The sequence below is a fragment of the Pelophylax lessonae genome, assembly GCF_965119305.1.
Source record: "Pelophylax lessonae genome assembly, chromosome: 3".
In the NCBI taxonomy this organism is placed as follows: domain Eukaryota; kingdom Metazoa; phylum Chordata; class Amphibia; order Anura; family Ranidae; genus Pelophylax; species Pelophylax lessonae.
In genome coordinates this window covers 573732812-573749607 of record NC_138770.1, presented here as the reverse complement: position 1 = coordinate 573749607, position 16796 = coordinate 573732812, and the positions used below count along the sequence as shown (strand labels likewise).

The following is a 16796-nucleotide window of genomic DNA, read 5'->3' as shown; positions in this document are numbered from 1 at the left end:
GCAGAAGCGGCCAGCCCTTTACAAGGTCAATCTGGGAGGACATCCATCTGTAAGGACAAATAGCGAGTCAGACTTCCTAAACGACTCAGTCGCCGCCAGGTACACCACGAGTGCCCGAACCACATGCAAAGAGTGCAAGGCAATCTATTTAGGATGTTTAGGCTTAGGACACAAGGAAGGCAACACAATGCCTTCATTTAGAAGGAAAACAGAAACGACCTTAGGAAGGAACAACTGGCAGGAAAGAAGCACTACTTTGTCTCTGAACCACCAAATAAGACAAGACAAGGCAGCCAACTCCAACAACCTGCGTGCAGAAGTAATAGCCACCAAGAAGGCTACCTTCTGTGTCAAAGTAAGCAGAGAAAGCTCACAAATATTTTCAAAAGGCGGTGTCTGAAGAACCGACAGCACCAGATTGAGGTCCCACAGAGGCAACAGAGACCTCACCGGGGGAGCCAAGGGGAGGATACCCTGAACAAAGTAGCAAAACCAAGGAATGCGTAGCCAACGGGCGTTGAAAACAATATCGCCAAGGCCGAAACCTGGCCCTTGATGGTTCCCAAGGCCAAGTGCTGATCTACACCTTTTTTGAGAAACTCCAAGATTCCAGTCATCGAAAAAGACACAGGGAGGGCAATACAAGGTCTTCATTCAGATGAATATCAGAGACGACCTTTGAAGGAACAACGGACATGGACGAAGAACCACCTTAACCCTGTAAACTACCATGTAAGGTGGACAAGACAGTACCGCCAGTCCAGGCACCCTGCACGCAGAAGTAATGGCCACCAAAAAAGCCACCTTCTGAGACAATGAAAGCAGGGGAATCTCCCTAATATTTTTAAAGGAAGGCTTCCGGAGAACTGACACCAAATTAAGGTCCCACGGCTGCAATGGAGATCAAACTGGGGGAACCAAGGGTTTTTAACAAGGGTCTCCCTGCAGAAAGGTACGCACCAAAAAGTGTGTGTGGCCAACGGACGTTGAAGAAAGCTGCCAAGGCTTAGACCTGGCCCTTGATGGTAACCATGGCCAGGTGCTGCTCAACCCCTCGGAGGAAAGCCAAGATCCGAGTCACCGAAAAGGGAGGATGAACTCCATGCAATGTACGTCTTCCACGTACGATGGTAAAAACTTCCCAGAAGTAGATTTTCTAGCTTTCAACAGTGTAGGAATCACAGAGTCAGACAACCCTTTATCCTTCTGCACCTGGCTTTCAACAGCCAAGCCGTCAAAGCCAGCGACTGTAAAGCAGGATGGAAGTTTGGCCCTTGGGACAACAAATCTTACCTGAGAGGAAGTCTCCAAGGAGTATCGGCAACCAGCCGTACCAGATTGGCATACCAAGACCAGCGAGGCCAGTCTGGAGCCACTTGGATGACCGGAATCTAACAGCAGAGAGGGATGGAAAAAATGATTCTGGCCACCTTAAAATGCCAACTACTTCCCAAGCCGCCAGGACACTTCTTGTGCCTCCTTGGTGATTGACATAGGCCACAGCCATGGCGTAGTCCAATTGAATCCGTACAGTACACCCCAGGAGACCATGTACCCCATGGTCCAGACAAAGACTATGTCCGGTTATGTCCGGTTAAAAGCAAACACACACATACATCATAGGTTGAACTGGATGGACTGATGTCTTTTTTTATGTAACCATGTAGACTAATCGCTCGGAGCTCTGGTACATTGATTGGTAGCCTGGACTCTTTCAGAGACCAGATCCCCTGGGTTACACTCCATGTCGAGGATGCCTCCCCACCAAGATAGGCTGGCATCCGTGTTGACAACTGTCCTGAATTTCCCTGAAGTGTCAGAGAATTAAGCCACCAAACCAGGGACCCTCTTGCACTCCGGCACAACAGGATCAGATAGTTAAGAGACGGAGGATCCTTGTTACATTTTACCAGAATCTCCTTTCGCAGAGATCTCATGTGGAACTGTGCAAACTCAACAGCCTCAAAAAATGTAGACCCCATCAGGCCCAGCACCCGCATGCAAGTCAGGAGAGACTACCTTCTGCTGGATAGCAGCAGCTGAAGTGCCTCCTGCAACTTTTTAAGTTTCTCCAGAGGAATAAACATGGTGAGGACGAATCCAGAGCCAGGCCAAGGTAGTTCAGGCTTGTGGACCGATTCAGAGCAGGCATCTGAAGATTCAGAACCCAACCAAATTCCCTCAGCGTTTGTAGAGTAATCTCCAAGTTGTCCAACAAGGCAGTCAAAAACTCTGCTCGTAAGAGCAGATCATCTAGGTACCCCAGTACCATGATCCCCCACTGACGCAATAATGCTAAAACCGGGGCCACTTTCGTGAAGTGAAAACGTTCTGACTTTGGAACCCGGAACAATCACCCCTTGAAGTAACAAGCCTTGCACTGCGCAATAGAGATCCTTTAACAATCCGGGGACAGGCAGAGGATAGCAGTTAAGAACCTTTCCAGAGGATATGATCGAAATTCAATCTTGAAAACGGCGCAAATGACTCCGTGGACCCAACTGCCCTGGATCAGGGAGCAAATTACTCCATGGACCCAACTACCATGGATCAGGGAGGTTCACCGATCCGAAAAGCAGCAAAGACCTCCCCCCACCCCAGATATGGGTGAGGACGCCCCTTCATGTGGAGGAATGATTGTCCACAGGACTGGAAGAACCTGCTCTTGGTTTGCCCAACCAAGACTTCTTGGAACCCCCAGCGAAAACCCTAAAGGGTGTGGATTCCTTGTCTTGAGACCCTGAGGGACGAAAAGGCTGCTTGTGAGCTGAAAGTCTGCGACGGGACTCCCTTGGAAGCTTGAGGAAGAAGAAGAGTACTCTTTACCTCTGTGAGGCCTTTGATGTGGACATCCAAGGAAGCTCCAAACAGGCAATTCCCCACGAATGGAAGATCGGACAAGGCCTTTTTTAGAAGCCTGGTCCACAGGCCAACATTTCAGCCATTTAATGCGCCGTTGGACCACTGCCGAGACAGGAAGTCTAGAAATCAGGTGAGCAGGGGACTATTCAACCAGAATAACCGTGGCTTTATTTAACCTGGAAACCATGGAGTCCACTACAGAAGGTACTGTCCATTTTTTTAAAGAGGGACTCCTCGTAAGGGTACCGCATTGCAAAACGCTTAGGGATTGCAAGGGTGCGTTTTGGACACCCTCACTGTTTTGAGACAATCTTGTCAAAGAAGGCGGGAAAGAGGAACATCCTTGCCACTTTTGAGGCTCTGCGGGCGCAAAGGTGACCCGCGCCTCTGATGCTGCATTAGACGCATCTTCCATATGCAGTTTCCCGCACTGATACAATCAATGCATCCACTAGCGCCTTTTCATGTGTGGCCAGAGGAATCATCCTCACTATCTGAGCACGCAGGGTGCATAAACCCTGAAGGGTTTTGCGATATACCCGAAGGGTAACTTGCGTCCGCAGCGGCCAAATCAGACTCTGGATCTGAGGAGACAGAAGCAGCAGGTGAAGGCAGGGGGATCTTTATGCTAGGCCATTTGCCCAGGACCAAATCTACTTTGGACACCAAGGACCGCCATCAGTGCAGATAAGTTTTGTGGGGCCCCAGAAGGCCCCGCAGCCTCTGAGAGGGGGTCAGGTGGTGAAACATGCTCCAGGACTCCATGAATAAAGGAGGGGAACCTGCAAAAAAGTGTAACACTGCAAAAAGGACACCACCGCGCTGTGGCATTAAAAGGCCCAGCACGGAGCACAACCTCTGCAATAGCAGGAGGAGGGAGAGAAAGCCCCCCAAATATACACTCACCACCACCGGTCAGGTACTCACAGCCCAAACTATCTGCATACCAGGCGGCGATCAGGAAGAGTAATACCGCTGAATCAGCATTAGAGGCTGACCGCTGAATCACCACATAACCGACTCCAAAAACATGGCTGCCGCTAATTGCAATAGGCAACCACAGGAAAACGGCCGAGGCTACACAAAAATGGCCGCCGATCTGTAGCACAAAGCTACAAGAAAATGGTGGCCCTGCGCAGCACAAAAAAAAAAAAAAAAAAAAACACCCCAACCAGAAGGCAGGCTCCCCCACTAGGCCAATCCCCTTCCCGAGGAACAATTGTTTGGTCCCCGGCGGCGCACTCTTCCCCCCCCCCCCCCACATCGCCAGTGCAGCACCCCTTGTAACCTAAAAAAGGTATGTCTGCGGGGTGGGCAAATGGGGGGCAGAGGCCCCAATAGACCGAGATGAACCGGGGGGGTACGCAAACTGGAAGGGAGGGGAGCCCGGGGGTTCGACCATCTCAGGGAGAGGCCCACGTCCACCTCAAAACCCACCAGGGGTAGAGGGGGGGACAGCTACTTACCAGGAACAGGGTGGGCACCGCCCCGGACAGGAGACAGCTCCATTGAAATGTGGGTGCTGTCAGCCAGGAGGAAACGCTGCGACTCAGGCTGAAGCCAGTTCTTATGCGCCCTCGCGAGACATTTAACTCGCAGACCAGCCCCCGTCCAGTGGGGCTATGGTGCGACCGACCTAGCGCGGAGCTGCGGTCTGCATGCACTGGCTGGCCAGATTGGGGGGACCCTAAGGATCTGGATTATCCAGTGTGTCACCCAGTCCTGCATTTGATTGTAGAGTCTCACAGGAACAAAATAAAAAGGAGGAAAAAATTATATTTAAAAAGAAAAAAAGTTGCCAGGACCAGAGATCCCAGCAAGAATTTAGGTCCTTACTCCTGACTAGGAAAAAACTGAATACCTATAGCAGGAAGTGGGAGTATACCCCCCAGGAGTGCCCCATAGGCGTGCTCAAGCTTTTTTCTCTGCCTAGGGCCCTACTCCGGTGGGGGCAGTATAACGCTAAAGTCAAGAAGATGAAGTGCTGTGTCAATGAACGAAAGAGAAAGTTTTAGTGCTTGCTGTAGATTGATTTCACCCGACGTTCCATCACCAGCACAAGTGAGAAATTTCCTTCACAAGGAAGCAGTAATTTCAGCATGGCAAATGTTCTGATATTTACCCTATTCATACCTTAAAGCTAAATGGTCATGAATTGTATATTACAAAATTAGCCATCTGTGGGCTTCTGTAAGTGTAGACAGTGTTTCAGTGCCAGTCTACATTCACATAAAGCAAGGATAAAGCAAGGATATAGGTTTACAGAGGACAGAATGTAACCCTTTTAATAGCAAACTTAAATGAATAAATGACATACCATTCAAGATGATGCTCTTCTGAAGATGTGGTGGCAATCAGAACAATGTAGTGCCTAAGCGAGGAAAAACAAAACACTCTTATACCCATGCACAGCGGTTTATTTGCATACATGTGAAGAAGACTTCAGAACACCCTAGAATAGCTGAATATTCCCCAAAACAGGAAAACTCTAGTAACAGCACCCAGTTAGTGCAGACATTTCTGGGCATTAGGGGGCTTAGTTGATGTGCTTTTTTCTGCATCAGGTTCTGCATTTCAATATAGATCTAAAGAATTGCGAACCCCACTTAATGCAGGTCAAATAAATTAAATCAATTTTTGAGTGAGATTGCGGTGCGAATTTATAGCACGATTTTTGTGTGTCAAGTACATTTCTAATGTGAATTTGATGTGAACTTAAGTCTATGGAGCCGAATGCGCACTGCACTGGATCAAGCTCGCACATGACCCTTTCCTTTTAGCCGCATCAGAATGTCACTGCAGTGTTGTGAATGGCCTTCATTGAAAACCATATTGTTTCAGATGACAATTTTTAGTTATGCATTTGGAATGGATGAAAATCGCATCAGAATTTTCATCAGCGTGAACTGGGTCTTAAAATGGGGAAAAAAAACCCCAATGTGAATCAGTTACTAAGACAACGCAATTGCTTAGCCTAAACTAAATCATGTTAAAAACTTTAAAAATTTCACCAAAGGGTGTCAAAGTGATTCAGAAGGGGGATTTAGAAAAATAATTTGTATGATTTCTCTAGATCATATTAGTAGGTGATGCAACTGGGTATATCTCTCAATTAGCCATAAACTTGCATGACTTACTTGTATTTTTGAAAAAAGTTGGGTGGTTCAAACAGTTTTATCCAGTCTGCTTTGCCTTGAAGGATTTCATAAGTGACAGCTAGACCTTCAAAGACAAAATTCATAATAGGTTTCTTTTCACCGTTTGTCATTTTAGTCAAAAGGTCAAGGAAATACAAAAACAGGTAACTGAACCAATCTGAAGTGATAGACGCAAATATACTTTATTTCTCTCTAAAATCATACCATGTCTGAACTCCTCCATCATAACAGCACGCGTTGAGGTAGAGGTGTTAAATGTAGAATTCTGCTGAGGATATGCTGGAGTAATTATAGGCATAAGGTGATAGCGGTCCGCTGGGTTTACCTTAAAAAAATAAAATATAGCAACATGTTTAACACTGCATCAGTTCAGTTAGGGAAATCATACATAGATAGGAGATTCAAAGCAACATTTTAACTACTGCGGTGAACTCAAAACTTTGGCAATGTTTATAGTACATTAGCACTTAAAATGGTATTAAAGTTTTTTAATTTAAAATCCACTGACAGGCAGAGTTGTTGTAACAGAAGAGACCCTAGACGTCTGTCAGCGGGTAATGTGATCTGAGCTACACATGCGCAGCTCAGATCCCATATACAGCCAGCTGTGTGCTGCGGCTATGGTACTCCCGTGTGCATGCGTCGCAGCAGCCTGACCACAAGCAGCCAACGATCAGCATGCCCGGATGGAAGCACTGGAGAAGCCTTGACAAAGCTCCACTGGAGGGCTTTGTTTGCATAGTATGCGTTGCATACTAATACATTATGACTTAAATGTGCAGGGAGACCAGCTTTATTTTTAAGACTGGACTTTACTAATGCTTTATTGGATTGTTCCACGTGCAAGTATGCTGTTTTTAGGCCAAGTAGGTTACCATCACTGTACAATCATGTTTAGATTTACCAATAGCTATACAGTGTGAGGGACTGCCTAAGCAATTCTTTATTTGCATCTAGTTAGGAGCGGCTTGGCTTATTATAGAGGCTGGTAAATTCAAAATGTTATTGTACTATCAGATTGTAACATATGTGCCTCGCCTTTAATAGCAAAAATATGACCATTTCTAACCTTCTGAAAATACTGCCAGCTTGCTTCATAGACATACACAGGGTGGCTCAGTCCCGTCTCCTGCCTCACAGGACTTAAATGACAACAGCAGGAGCCAATGGCTCTTACTGCTGCCTCTGTATCCTGTGACACAGAGAGCAGTGCCGCTGTAAACTGGCACAGCACTGAATGGAGGAGAGAGGAGGAGGAGGAGGAGGAGAGAGGAGAGAGGAGGAGAGAGGAGAGAGGAGAGAGGAGGAGGAGGAGGAGGAGGAGGAGGAGGAGGAGGAGGAGGAGGAGGAGGGAGGAGGAGGAGAGAGGAGGAGGAAGAGGAGGAGGAGGAGGAGAGAGGAGGAGAGAGGAGAGAGAGGAGGAGGAGGAGGAGGAGGATCACAGATAAAAAAAGCTTATGCCTTTTGAGCCACTTTAATGCTCAACATCCAATTAAAGACTAATTTGAGTTCACAGTAGGTTAGGGCCAGACAGATGACCAATCTCCAAAACAGCAAAGGAAGAGGCGAAGCCTCAAAACGTGTAAGCCAAGCTTCAGAGGACGCTTGTGGTTCTGATGTGGATGGCACTGTATACATTTGATATGCTTTTACCAAGACTCTGAGTATTTTTATACCTTTTATTCAATAAAACCTCTAAGCCCCCTTCACGCATACGGTCCGTTCAGTTCATCGGTTCAGTCACGTCAAAATGTATCCGTTTTTCATTCATTTTTTTACATCCACTACCAATGCAAAAAACGGACAAAAAACAGACCGTTTGTCCGTTTACATCCGTTTTTCATAAAAACAGAATGGTCTAGCGCTAAATTATGAATGACAAACCCCTATACTGAATCAAAGTATGATGTTAACATGTACAGTCCAAAAAATGAACACTAAGTCCAAAAAGGAAGATATTGGCTGAAACAGATTCCCAGGAAAGGAAAAGCTCCAAACAAATGAAGAAAGGTGAAGATCAGGTGTGCCCAGGAGTAGAAATGAATCCACCGGACAATATAGTGAGAGATGGCTCCTTACCAAATAGCTCTTGCCACTAGATTATAGGTGGCTGAACGCTCATATGAAAGAGATCCTCCAATGTAGTGGAATGGCCAGGCAGGAGCATAGGTCACTCTCTCCGGGGACAACCAATCATAGGTCACAGGGGTATCCAGTGTATAACAATGGAAATAAAAAGGGGAAACACTCCCATAGTGCATTACCAATGTATAACTAATAAATAAAAAGGGATGCACTCACACGTAAAAACTTCATAGGTCAGTGGAACAAACAATGACATGCAGCCACAGCGTCCCTGCAGAACATTCCTCCTCGGATCGTGGGTCACCCGGCAGTATGGTGGAGAGCTAACGCTGATGATCCATCTAAACACCAGGGACCAATACGAACTCTCGCGCCGTCAGGATAAGCCACTACATGTTTCGTGATAACTCACGTCCTCTGGGGGTTGGTCACTATATTGTCTGGTGGATTCATTTCTACTCCTGGGCACACTTGATCTTCACCTTTCTTCATTTGTTTGGAGCTTTTCCTTTCCTGGGAATCGGTTTCAGCCAATACCTTCCTTTGTGGACTTTTTTAGTGTTCATTTTTTGGACTGTACATGTTAACATCATACTTTGATTCAGTATAGGTGTTTGTCATTCATAATTTAGCGCTACACCATTCAGTTTTTATTATTTTATTTGGAACTTGTACTATTGTTTCAGGTGTTAGCTGCTTCTCCTAAAGCGCAGTGTTTTTTCTGTTTTTATATACATCCGTTTTTCCCCGATCCATTTTTTTGACGGATGAAAAATAGGGCATTCATTCGTTCCAAAAAACGGACATTGACGGAAGCGGATGAAAACGGATGTTAACGGATGATTATCCGTTGTCATCCGTTTTTACATAGAGATGCACTGATGTCCATTTTTCATCCGTCAACGGACGGGTGAAAAATGGACAAACGGACCATATGTGTGAAAGAGGCCTTATAGGAGGATAATGCAGTAGGCCAGTGCGTCCTTGTGTTTGTTCTTTGATTTTAGTGGTCTCAGACTTCCCTGGTCTTGAAAAGGGACTGCAAGGCCAAAGTATCAAAGCAAAGCCAAGTAGAAAATCTTCGGTAGCCGCAGGAGTGTGGCTGGATGTGGTTAGAAGATAACCTCTCAGAGCGCAGGAGATATGCACCAATTTTTTGTTGTAAGAAAGAATTCAACCCTGGTTCGAAAACCAAAATTTATTAAAAGTATAAAAACACATTTCATAAAAAACAGTGTACACAAATCTGATAATTAGAAAGTTGTCTAGCAATATAATTTATTTTTGTGTTAGTCTTCCCACAGCTGGAATAGTGGATAATAAAAAGGTTACATACTCTTGGATCCCAAACTGGTAAATTCAAATTGCTTTCTTCTGGATGCTTCAGTAACACTGGGTTAGGCCATTCCCTGTAGGGATATGAAAATGCGTCATTACAGAATACTTGTGTAGTCAGTGAAAATATTCTGAGGAATGAATCTAACACTCACCATTTGGAAAAGACAAGGAAAAACTTGTGGACAAGAGTGGATGCTGCAGCATTTGGGTACAACTGACAAGTCCTCGCTACCAACATTGCCCATGAAACACCACCAAGAAATCCCAATATGTTTGAATAAATACCACGCTCTTAAACAAAAAAAAGAAAGATCACTTTCAAACTTCGTTGCCAAAAAAAAAAAAAAAAAACTGGCCTAGCCCTATAAAGAAAAGTGGTGCCATCTAATGGCTATTAGATGTCATTGCTACCTTTGGCAATAGCTATAGCTTTGTAGTCTTTCCTATTTAGAGCTTATTCACACCACAACAAAAATTGTCTGCACCGCGTTCAAAACTCAATGGATATGCAATCTGCTTCAGGTATCAATATATTCCCATCAACATCCCAAATGCAGATTGCAAATGCAGTGTTTGCCTGCACCAGATAGCATGGTACCCACGATACCATGCAATTTGGTGTGATGCGTTTTTGAAAAATAGTGTACGCAAGATTTATTGTCTGATCCTTTTTTAAAAAAAAAAATCACACCGGAGGAAAAAAAAAACAAAACGGGAAACTTAAACTATTTAATAATGTTATTCATGATAAGTGAAATATAAATGAAGGAGCTCATTTATAAGTGAGGTAGAGTGCGTGAAGATTATTCTATCTGCTGCCTCAAGGTTTTTAAAGTGTAAACAATTAAAATAGATAAAACTATATGGGCGCTGATAAAATAGTGTATAATGTAAACAATATACGAAGAGCAGGTTCCCTTATAAGGGAACAGTTGCACTTTATAAGGGAACCTGCTCTTCATATATTGTTTTTACACTATACATTTTATCAGCGCCCATATATTTAATGTAATTCATGTGTTTATGCTTTAGCAGACCCCAGTGCAACCCTTGATGCAAGTTGATTGCACCGCGTCAGCTTTCTTAACCATAGTAAATACAAATGGCCAACTGGTCATTATGAATTGAAAGACCATTTGTTTTCTGATGAGGAATGACGTGTAATTACAGTTTATAGGCAACACTGAAATATTTTACTGAGATTTACAGCTCTTTCTGACCCCTCATACCATGGCTAGTTATACTTTGGCCTCCTTTACTAAACCACCAACACTGAAAAAGACTTGAGATGGTTGTATACATGTGTTAAATACACGATCCTTATTTTTGGCGACTGGTTTGAACTGTAGTGGATGATGGATGACAAACCCCCATGAGTTACAGATGGTTTTGAACCACTTATCCTCCAGAAGATTTACCCCCTTCATGACAAGGCTATTTTTAGCGATATGGCACTGCGTTACTTTACCTGACAATTGTGCGGTCATGCAACACTGCACACAAGACGTATGTAAATTTTACCTACAAATAGAGCTCTCTTTTGGCGGTATTTGATCACTAATGCATTGTTTTTTGCACGATAAACAAAAAAACAAAAAGTCTTCCCATAAAAACCTTTTCTCTGAGGTTCACTGACAGACACCACTCATGTCTTCTTAGACCCTTGGGCTTTTGTTGCTCTCTTCAGGAGTAGGACTAGGCGGTAAACAATTTTGGCCCCAGAGGGTATACCATCACTTCCTGCTATAGGACTTCATTCTGTAACAAGCAGTGTCAAAAGAATACATACCAACCCAACAGAGGGGCGGGTGCTGTGTCCGTCAGTGAACCTCAGAGAAAAAGATTTTACAGTAAGACAAAAATCAAGTTCTTTAGTTCACTGACAGGCACAGCTCCGTATCTTCTTAGACCCTTGGGATGTCCCAAAGCAGTGTCAATATGAGGGGTGGGAAAAAACACAGCAATAGGTATAATTCCCAACAAGGGCTAAACCTAGCCAACCAGGTAAAACAGGAGCGCAACAAGGCAAAAAAAAAAAAAAAGGATGATGATGATGATGGATGGATGGATGGATGGAGGAGGAGGGAGGAGGGAGGACGACGACGACGTAGACCCAGTGGGCTGACTCGCGGTGGCCAAAACCATCTCAGACTCTGAGAAGGCAGAGGATACAGGTGAAGGCGGGGGGTACTTCTTGCTAGGCTGCCTTTGCAGGGCCATATCAACCTTAGACACAAGTGACTGCAAGGCCGCCGTCGTGGCCACCAGGGCAGACTGAGACCCAGAGGGTCCCGTAGCTTTAATGAGTGGATCAGGTGGTGATACACGCTCCAGGAGGCTCAGTGTTTTAAATTGGAGACGCACTGTGCACAAAAAGACTTTTTTTCTCTTGAAAAACCCCCGCACACCACTCAGAGCACCACAAGAATCAGCGCACCCGCGGCGCTGGATAAAGCAGAGGCAGGATCGTATACCCAAAGACTCACCACCCCAGAGATGGAGAGTGCCAAACAGCCTACCACACTGCGATCAAAGAGGAAGCGCTGACACTGACACTAGAGGACCCTGCAGCACAGCAATGGACTACAAGAAAATGGCTACTGGAGTGCGCAAACATGGCCGCTGAAGCCAGTGAAAACCATCCACGGCAAAATGGCGGCGCCGCGCGGGAACCCACGGAAATAATAGTCCATCAGGACATGAGTTTTGTTTGGGTACAGTGTTGCATGACCATGCAATTGTCAGTGTAACAGTAATTGTCAGTACTGTATTGTAAAAAATAGTCATGTTATTAGGGGAGGTAAAACCTGTCTGAAATGGTTAAGCAGCAGAGATGTGCTGCTGCTAAGTAAACGGCATTCTCAGAGGAGACCGCTCTCCGCAGTACCTCACACTACACCTCATACTAATATAATACTGTATATAAGCACAAAATTATAGTATAGTATACATACAGCAGGTAAAATAAGTATTTATCAAGTCACCATTTTTCTAGGCAAACATTTCTATTGCTATCGACATTACATTTTCACAACGTCGGTAACAACCTATGCAATCCATACATGCATAGAAACCAAAACAAAGAAGTTCAGAAATTAAGTTATGTGTAATAAAATGGAATGACACAGTGAATATAGTATTGAACACACTAAATTTAATACTTTGTACAAAATCCTTTGTTTGTATTGACAGCTTCAAGACGCCTCCTGTATGGAGAAACTAGTCGTATGCATTGCTCAGGTGTGATTTTAGCCCATTCTTCCACACCTTCCTTCCAGGATATGAAGTTTGCCAGTACCGTAAAATCATTTCTCTTATGTTCATTGACGGACACAGCTCCTGATCTTAACCACTGAGTTACACTGCCCCCTACAGGAGTAGGACACTAGGCATAGAAAAGCTCTGGCTATGTGCCTATGGGCAGTCCCGGAAGGTATACTCCCTCTCTGCGCTATAGGTACTCAGTTTTGTTACAAGCAGTCAGAATTATTACAACTCCACAGAGGGGTGGGTGCTGTGTCCGTCGATAAACATCAGAGAAATGGATTTTACGGTAAGTTAAAAATCCCATCTTCTCTTTCGTTCATTGACACAGCTTCTGATCTTCTTAACCCTTGGCATGTCCCAAAGCTCTGTTAAACGTGAGAGGTGGAAACAGCGAAAAAGAAATTCCCAAGTTAAAACTATAGCCAACCAGGTAAACAGGAGCTCAAACAACTGGAGCCCACCTGAAAAGAACAATACACCCTCGAAGAGGACCAGGTCCTGCAAACAGCAGCCTGCAAAACTTTGCGGCCAAAAGCAAGCATCCGCAGAAGCCAACACATCCACTTTATAGAACTTTGTGTAAGTGCGCCGTCGACCAGGTGGCCACCTTACAAACCTGCATCACTGACGCCCGATGACGGAAGGCTTAGAGCATCCGAGCAGAATGCGCCTTGACAGGGAAAGGAGGAACCTGACCCCATGATACATTTGGACGGAACATGCTGAGATTTGTGATGCGCTTTCAATAATTGGAACTTTGGGAGTATAAAAGGTACCATGTTTTTATATAATAATTTATCTCAGGATAATGTACTAATTCGGTGCGCCCTCTGTTTTTGTATGGTTGCAGTGTTGTAGACTTCCAAGTCTGAGGGCAGCAAGACGGTGGTTATCCGGTTTCAAGTATAATGAAGATCTTAACATACCCATCTGGAGGGGCCATTTTCCCAAGCGCAGGAGGCATTGTTTGTGACTGTTGTAAGTCTTGATGGAATAGGCCTGACCTGACGTGAAGAACCACCAAGTAAGGTGAATGACAGGAAAAAGCCGCAAAATCTGACATCTTGCACCCAGAGGTGATAGCCACCAAAAAGGCCACCTTCTGGGACAGCCTAAGCAGGGGAATCTCCTGAAGGTTCTCAAAGAGGCGTCTGGAGGACTGAGAGCACCAATATGAGGTCCCAAGGAAGTAACTGAGACCGCACTGGAGGAGCAAAGTGCCAACCTCCCTAAAGAAAAGTATGCACAAGGGAGTTTGTGGCCAAGGGGCGTTAAAAGAAGACCGCTAAGGCCGGCACCTGGCTCTTGATAGTACTCAAGGCCAGTTTCTGCTTAACCCCCTGTTGAAGGAAGGTCAAGAGCCGAGCCACCGAAAAAGAATGAGTACGAACCCCAGAGACTCACACCCGCAATGTACATCTTCCATGTACAATGGTAGATCTTCCTAGAAATAGATTTCCTGGTTTTAACAGCATTGGAATCACTGATTCAGATAAACCTCTATCCCTCCGCACCTGGCGTTTAACAGCCAAGCTGTCAAAGCCAGCACCTGTAAAGCAGGATGGAAGATTGGTCCTTGGGACAGCAGATCCTCCCTGAAAGGAAGCTTCCATGCAACGTCAGCGACCAGCTGCACCAGATCGGCATATCAAGTCCGGCGTGGCCAGTTCGGGGCCACTAAGATGACCAGAATTCCTTCTGCCTCGATCCTGCATAGAAGTCTTGGCAGAAGCTTGAGAGGAGGAAAGGCGTAAAAAAATATATATAAATCAGACAAAACTGACCCCACGGGGCCACCAGTGCATCTTCAGAGTAGGCCAGAGGATCCCAGGACTGAGCCACAAACCTCTGCACCTTTATGTTGAGCCAACATATCCATCTCAGGGATGCCCCACCGGAGACAATGATGAAACTCCTCTGGATGAAGGGACGAGTACTCCCCTTGGTCCATTGCCTGCCGACTGAGGTAATCCGCCTGCCAGTTTTCTATCCCGGGAATGTGTAAAGCAGAGAGGGCTGGAACGAACCGTTTTACCCACCTTAGAATGCTGGCTACCTCCAGAGCCGTCAGGACACTTCTTTTGCCCCCCCCCGGTGATTAACATAAGTCACGGCCGTGGCATTGTTCGATTGAATGCGCACTGGACATCCCTGAAGATGATCAGTCCAATGTTCCAGGCACAGTCTGATTGCTCTGAGTTCCAAGACATTGATCGGTAGTCTGGACTCTTCCAGTGTCCAGATCCCCTGAGCACCATTTTTGCAGAGGACGCCTCCTCAGCCAAAAAGGCTGGCATCCGTGGGGACCACCGCCCAATACAAGGGGAGGAAAGATTTACCCAGCCAATAGCACCAGAGAACGAAGCCACCATATCAGGGACCCTTTCATTCCCCGGCTCAGCCGGATCCGACTGTCCAGAGACTGCGGAGTCTTGTACCATTTGGCCAGAATCTCTTTGCAGGGACCTTGTATGGAATAGGAGGCGTCTTGAAGCCTGGAAAGGTAGACACCATAAGGCCCAGCACCAGCATGCAAGTCTGGAGGGATAACCATCTGCTGGACAGCAGGAGATAAATCGCAGCCTGCAGTTTCTGGAGGTTGTTTAGAGGAAGGAGCACTCTGCCTAAGGCCGAATCCTCACAGGAAAAAAAAATAAATCTAAAAAAGGTTTTTCCCAGGACCAGAGATCCCAGCAAGGAACTAGGTACCTATAGCAGAGAGAGGGAATATACCTCCCTAAACTGCCCATAGGAGTAGCCAGACTTTTCCTGCCTAGTGTCCTACTCCTGTAGGGGACAGTATAACCCAATGGTTAAGAAAATCAGGAGCTGTGCCTATATCAATGAACGAAAGTGAAAACAGCCCCGCCCCATGATGTTCCTACCCCCCAAACTTCACTATTGGTATGGTGCTTTTGGGGTGACGTGCAGTGCCATTTGACCTCCAAACATGGCGTGTATTCTGGCATCCAAAGAGTTTAATTTTGGCCTCATCTGACCAGATTATATTCTCCCAGTATGTCATAGGCTTGTCTAAATATGCAGCAAACTTTAAACAAGCTTCAATATGCTTTTTCTTTAGCAATGGAGTCTTGCGTGCTGAGTGTGCATACAGGCCATAGTGGTTGAGTGCATTACTTACTGTGTTCTTTGAAACAAATGTACCTGCCAATTCCAGGTCTTTCTGAAGCTCTCTATAAGTGGTCCTTGGCTTTTGGGACACCTCTTCTGTAAATCCTTTTCACTGCGGTCTGAAATCTTGCGAGGAACACTTGGTCGTGGACGGTTTATGGTGGAATTACGTTATTTCCCTTCTCGGATTATGGCTCCAACAGTGCTCACTGGAACATTCAGAATTTTAGAATTTCTTCTGTAAGCAATGTCATCAGTAGGTTTTGCAACAATACGGTTGCGAAGGTCTTGAGAAAGCTCTTTGCTTTAACCCATCAAGAGATTTTTCTTGTGTGACACCTTTTTATAGGCAATCAGTTAAGACTGAAGCAGCGGAGATTAATTTGCACTGCCAAGGGGCAGGATTGCTTTCCAATTCCTGATATCAGTTGGGGTCTTGGCTTTCCATGCCTTTTTGTACCTTCCATCCTTCATGTGTTCAATACTTTTTCCCTGTGTCATTCCAATATTCTTCTTACACAAAACGTAATTTCTTGCATGTATGGATTGCGCGGGTTGTTACCGACATGTGGTAAAAATTCATGTCAATAGCACCTTTAGAAATATATTTACCTAGATAAATGGTGACGTGCTCTCTCTCATTCGCGGAATATATGTATTCTGCTGATCTCAGTTTTATAAACTAATAATCGGAGATGAACTGAGATCATCAGAATTGCAGCTCATCTCGGTTTCATAAATGGACACCTATAGCATCTACAGGCTACCGAGTGCAGTCATACCAGTTTATATATTTGCATTACAATTACAGGCGTTGGTATAATACTAAAAAGGAAAAGTAATCTCTCTGCGCTTAAGAGATCAGACACATCAGAAATAGATTCATTATATTGAATCTCACAACATGCACGATTTTGGAGATGCATATATGATTATACTTAACCACCAACTTAA

At 45.2% G+C, this 16796-nt stretch overlaps 1 protein-coding gene across 1 annotated transcript in view; it reads right to left on the bottom strand.

The window, feature by feature from the left end:
• PAPOLG (poly(A) polymerase gamma) overlaps window positions 1-16796 on the bottom strand; it is a 92403-nt gene that overhangs the window by 32047 nt on the left and 43560 nt on the right. Inside the window, exons 9-13 of the mRNA XM_082251352.1 lie at window positions 9596-9734; window positions 9442-9514; window positions 6225-6345; window positions 6000-6084; window positions 5180-5233 (exon numbers count right to left, since the gene is read on the bottom strand). Of these exons, the coding sequence (XP_082107478.1) occupies window positions 5180-5233; window positions 6000-6084; window positions 6225-6345; window positions 9442-9514; window positions 9596-9734 (472 nt within the window). The remainder of the gene's footprint in view (window positions 1-5179; window positions 5234-5999; window positions 6085-6224; window positions 6346-9441; window positions 9515-9595; window positions 9735-16796) is intronic.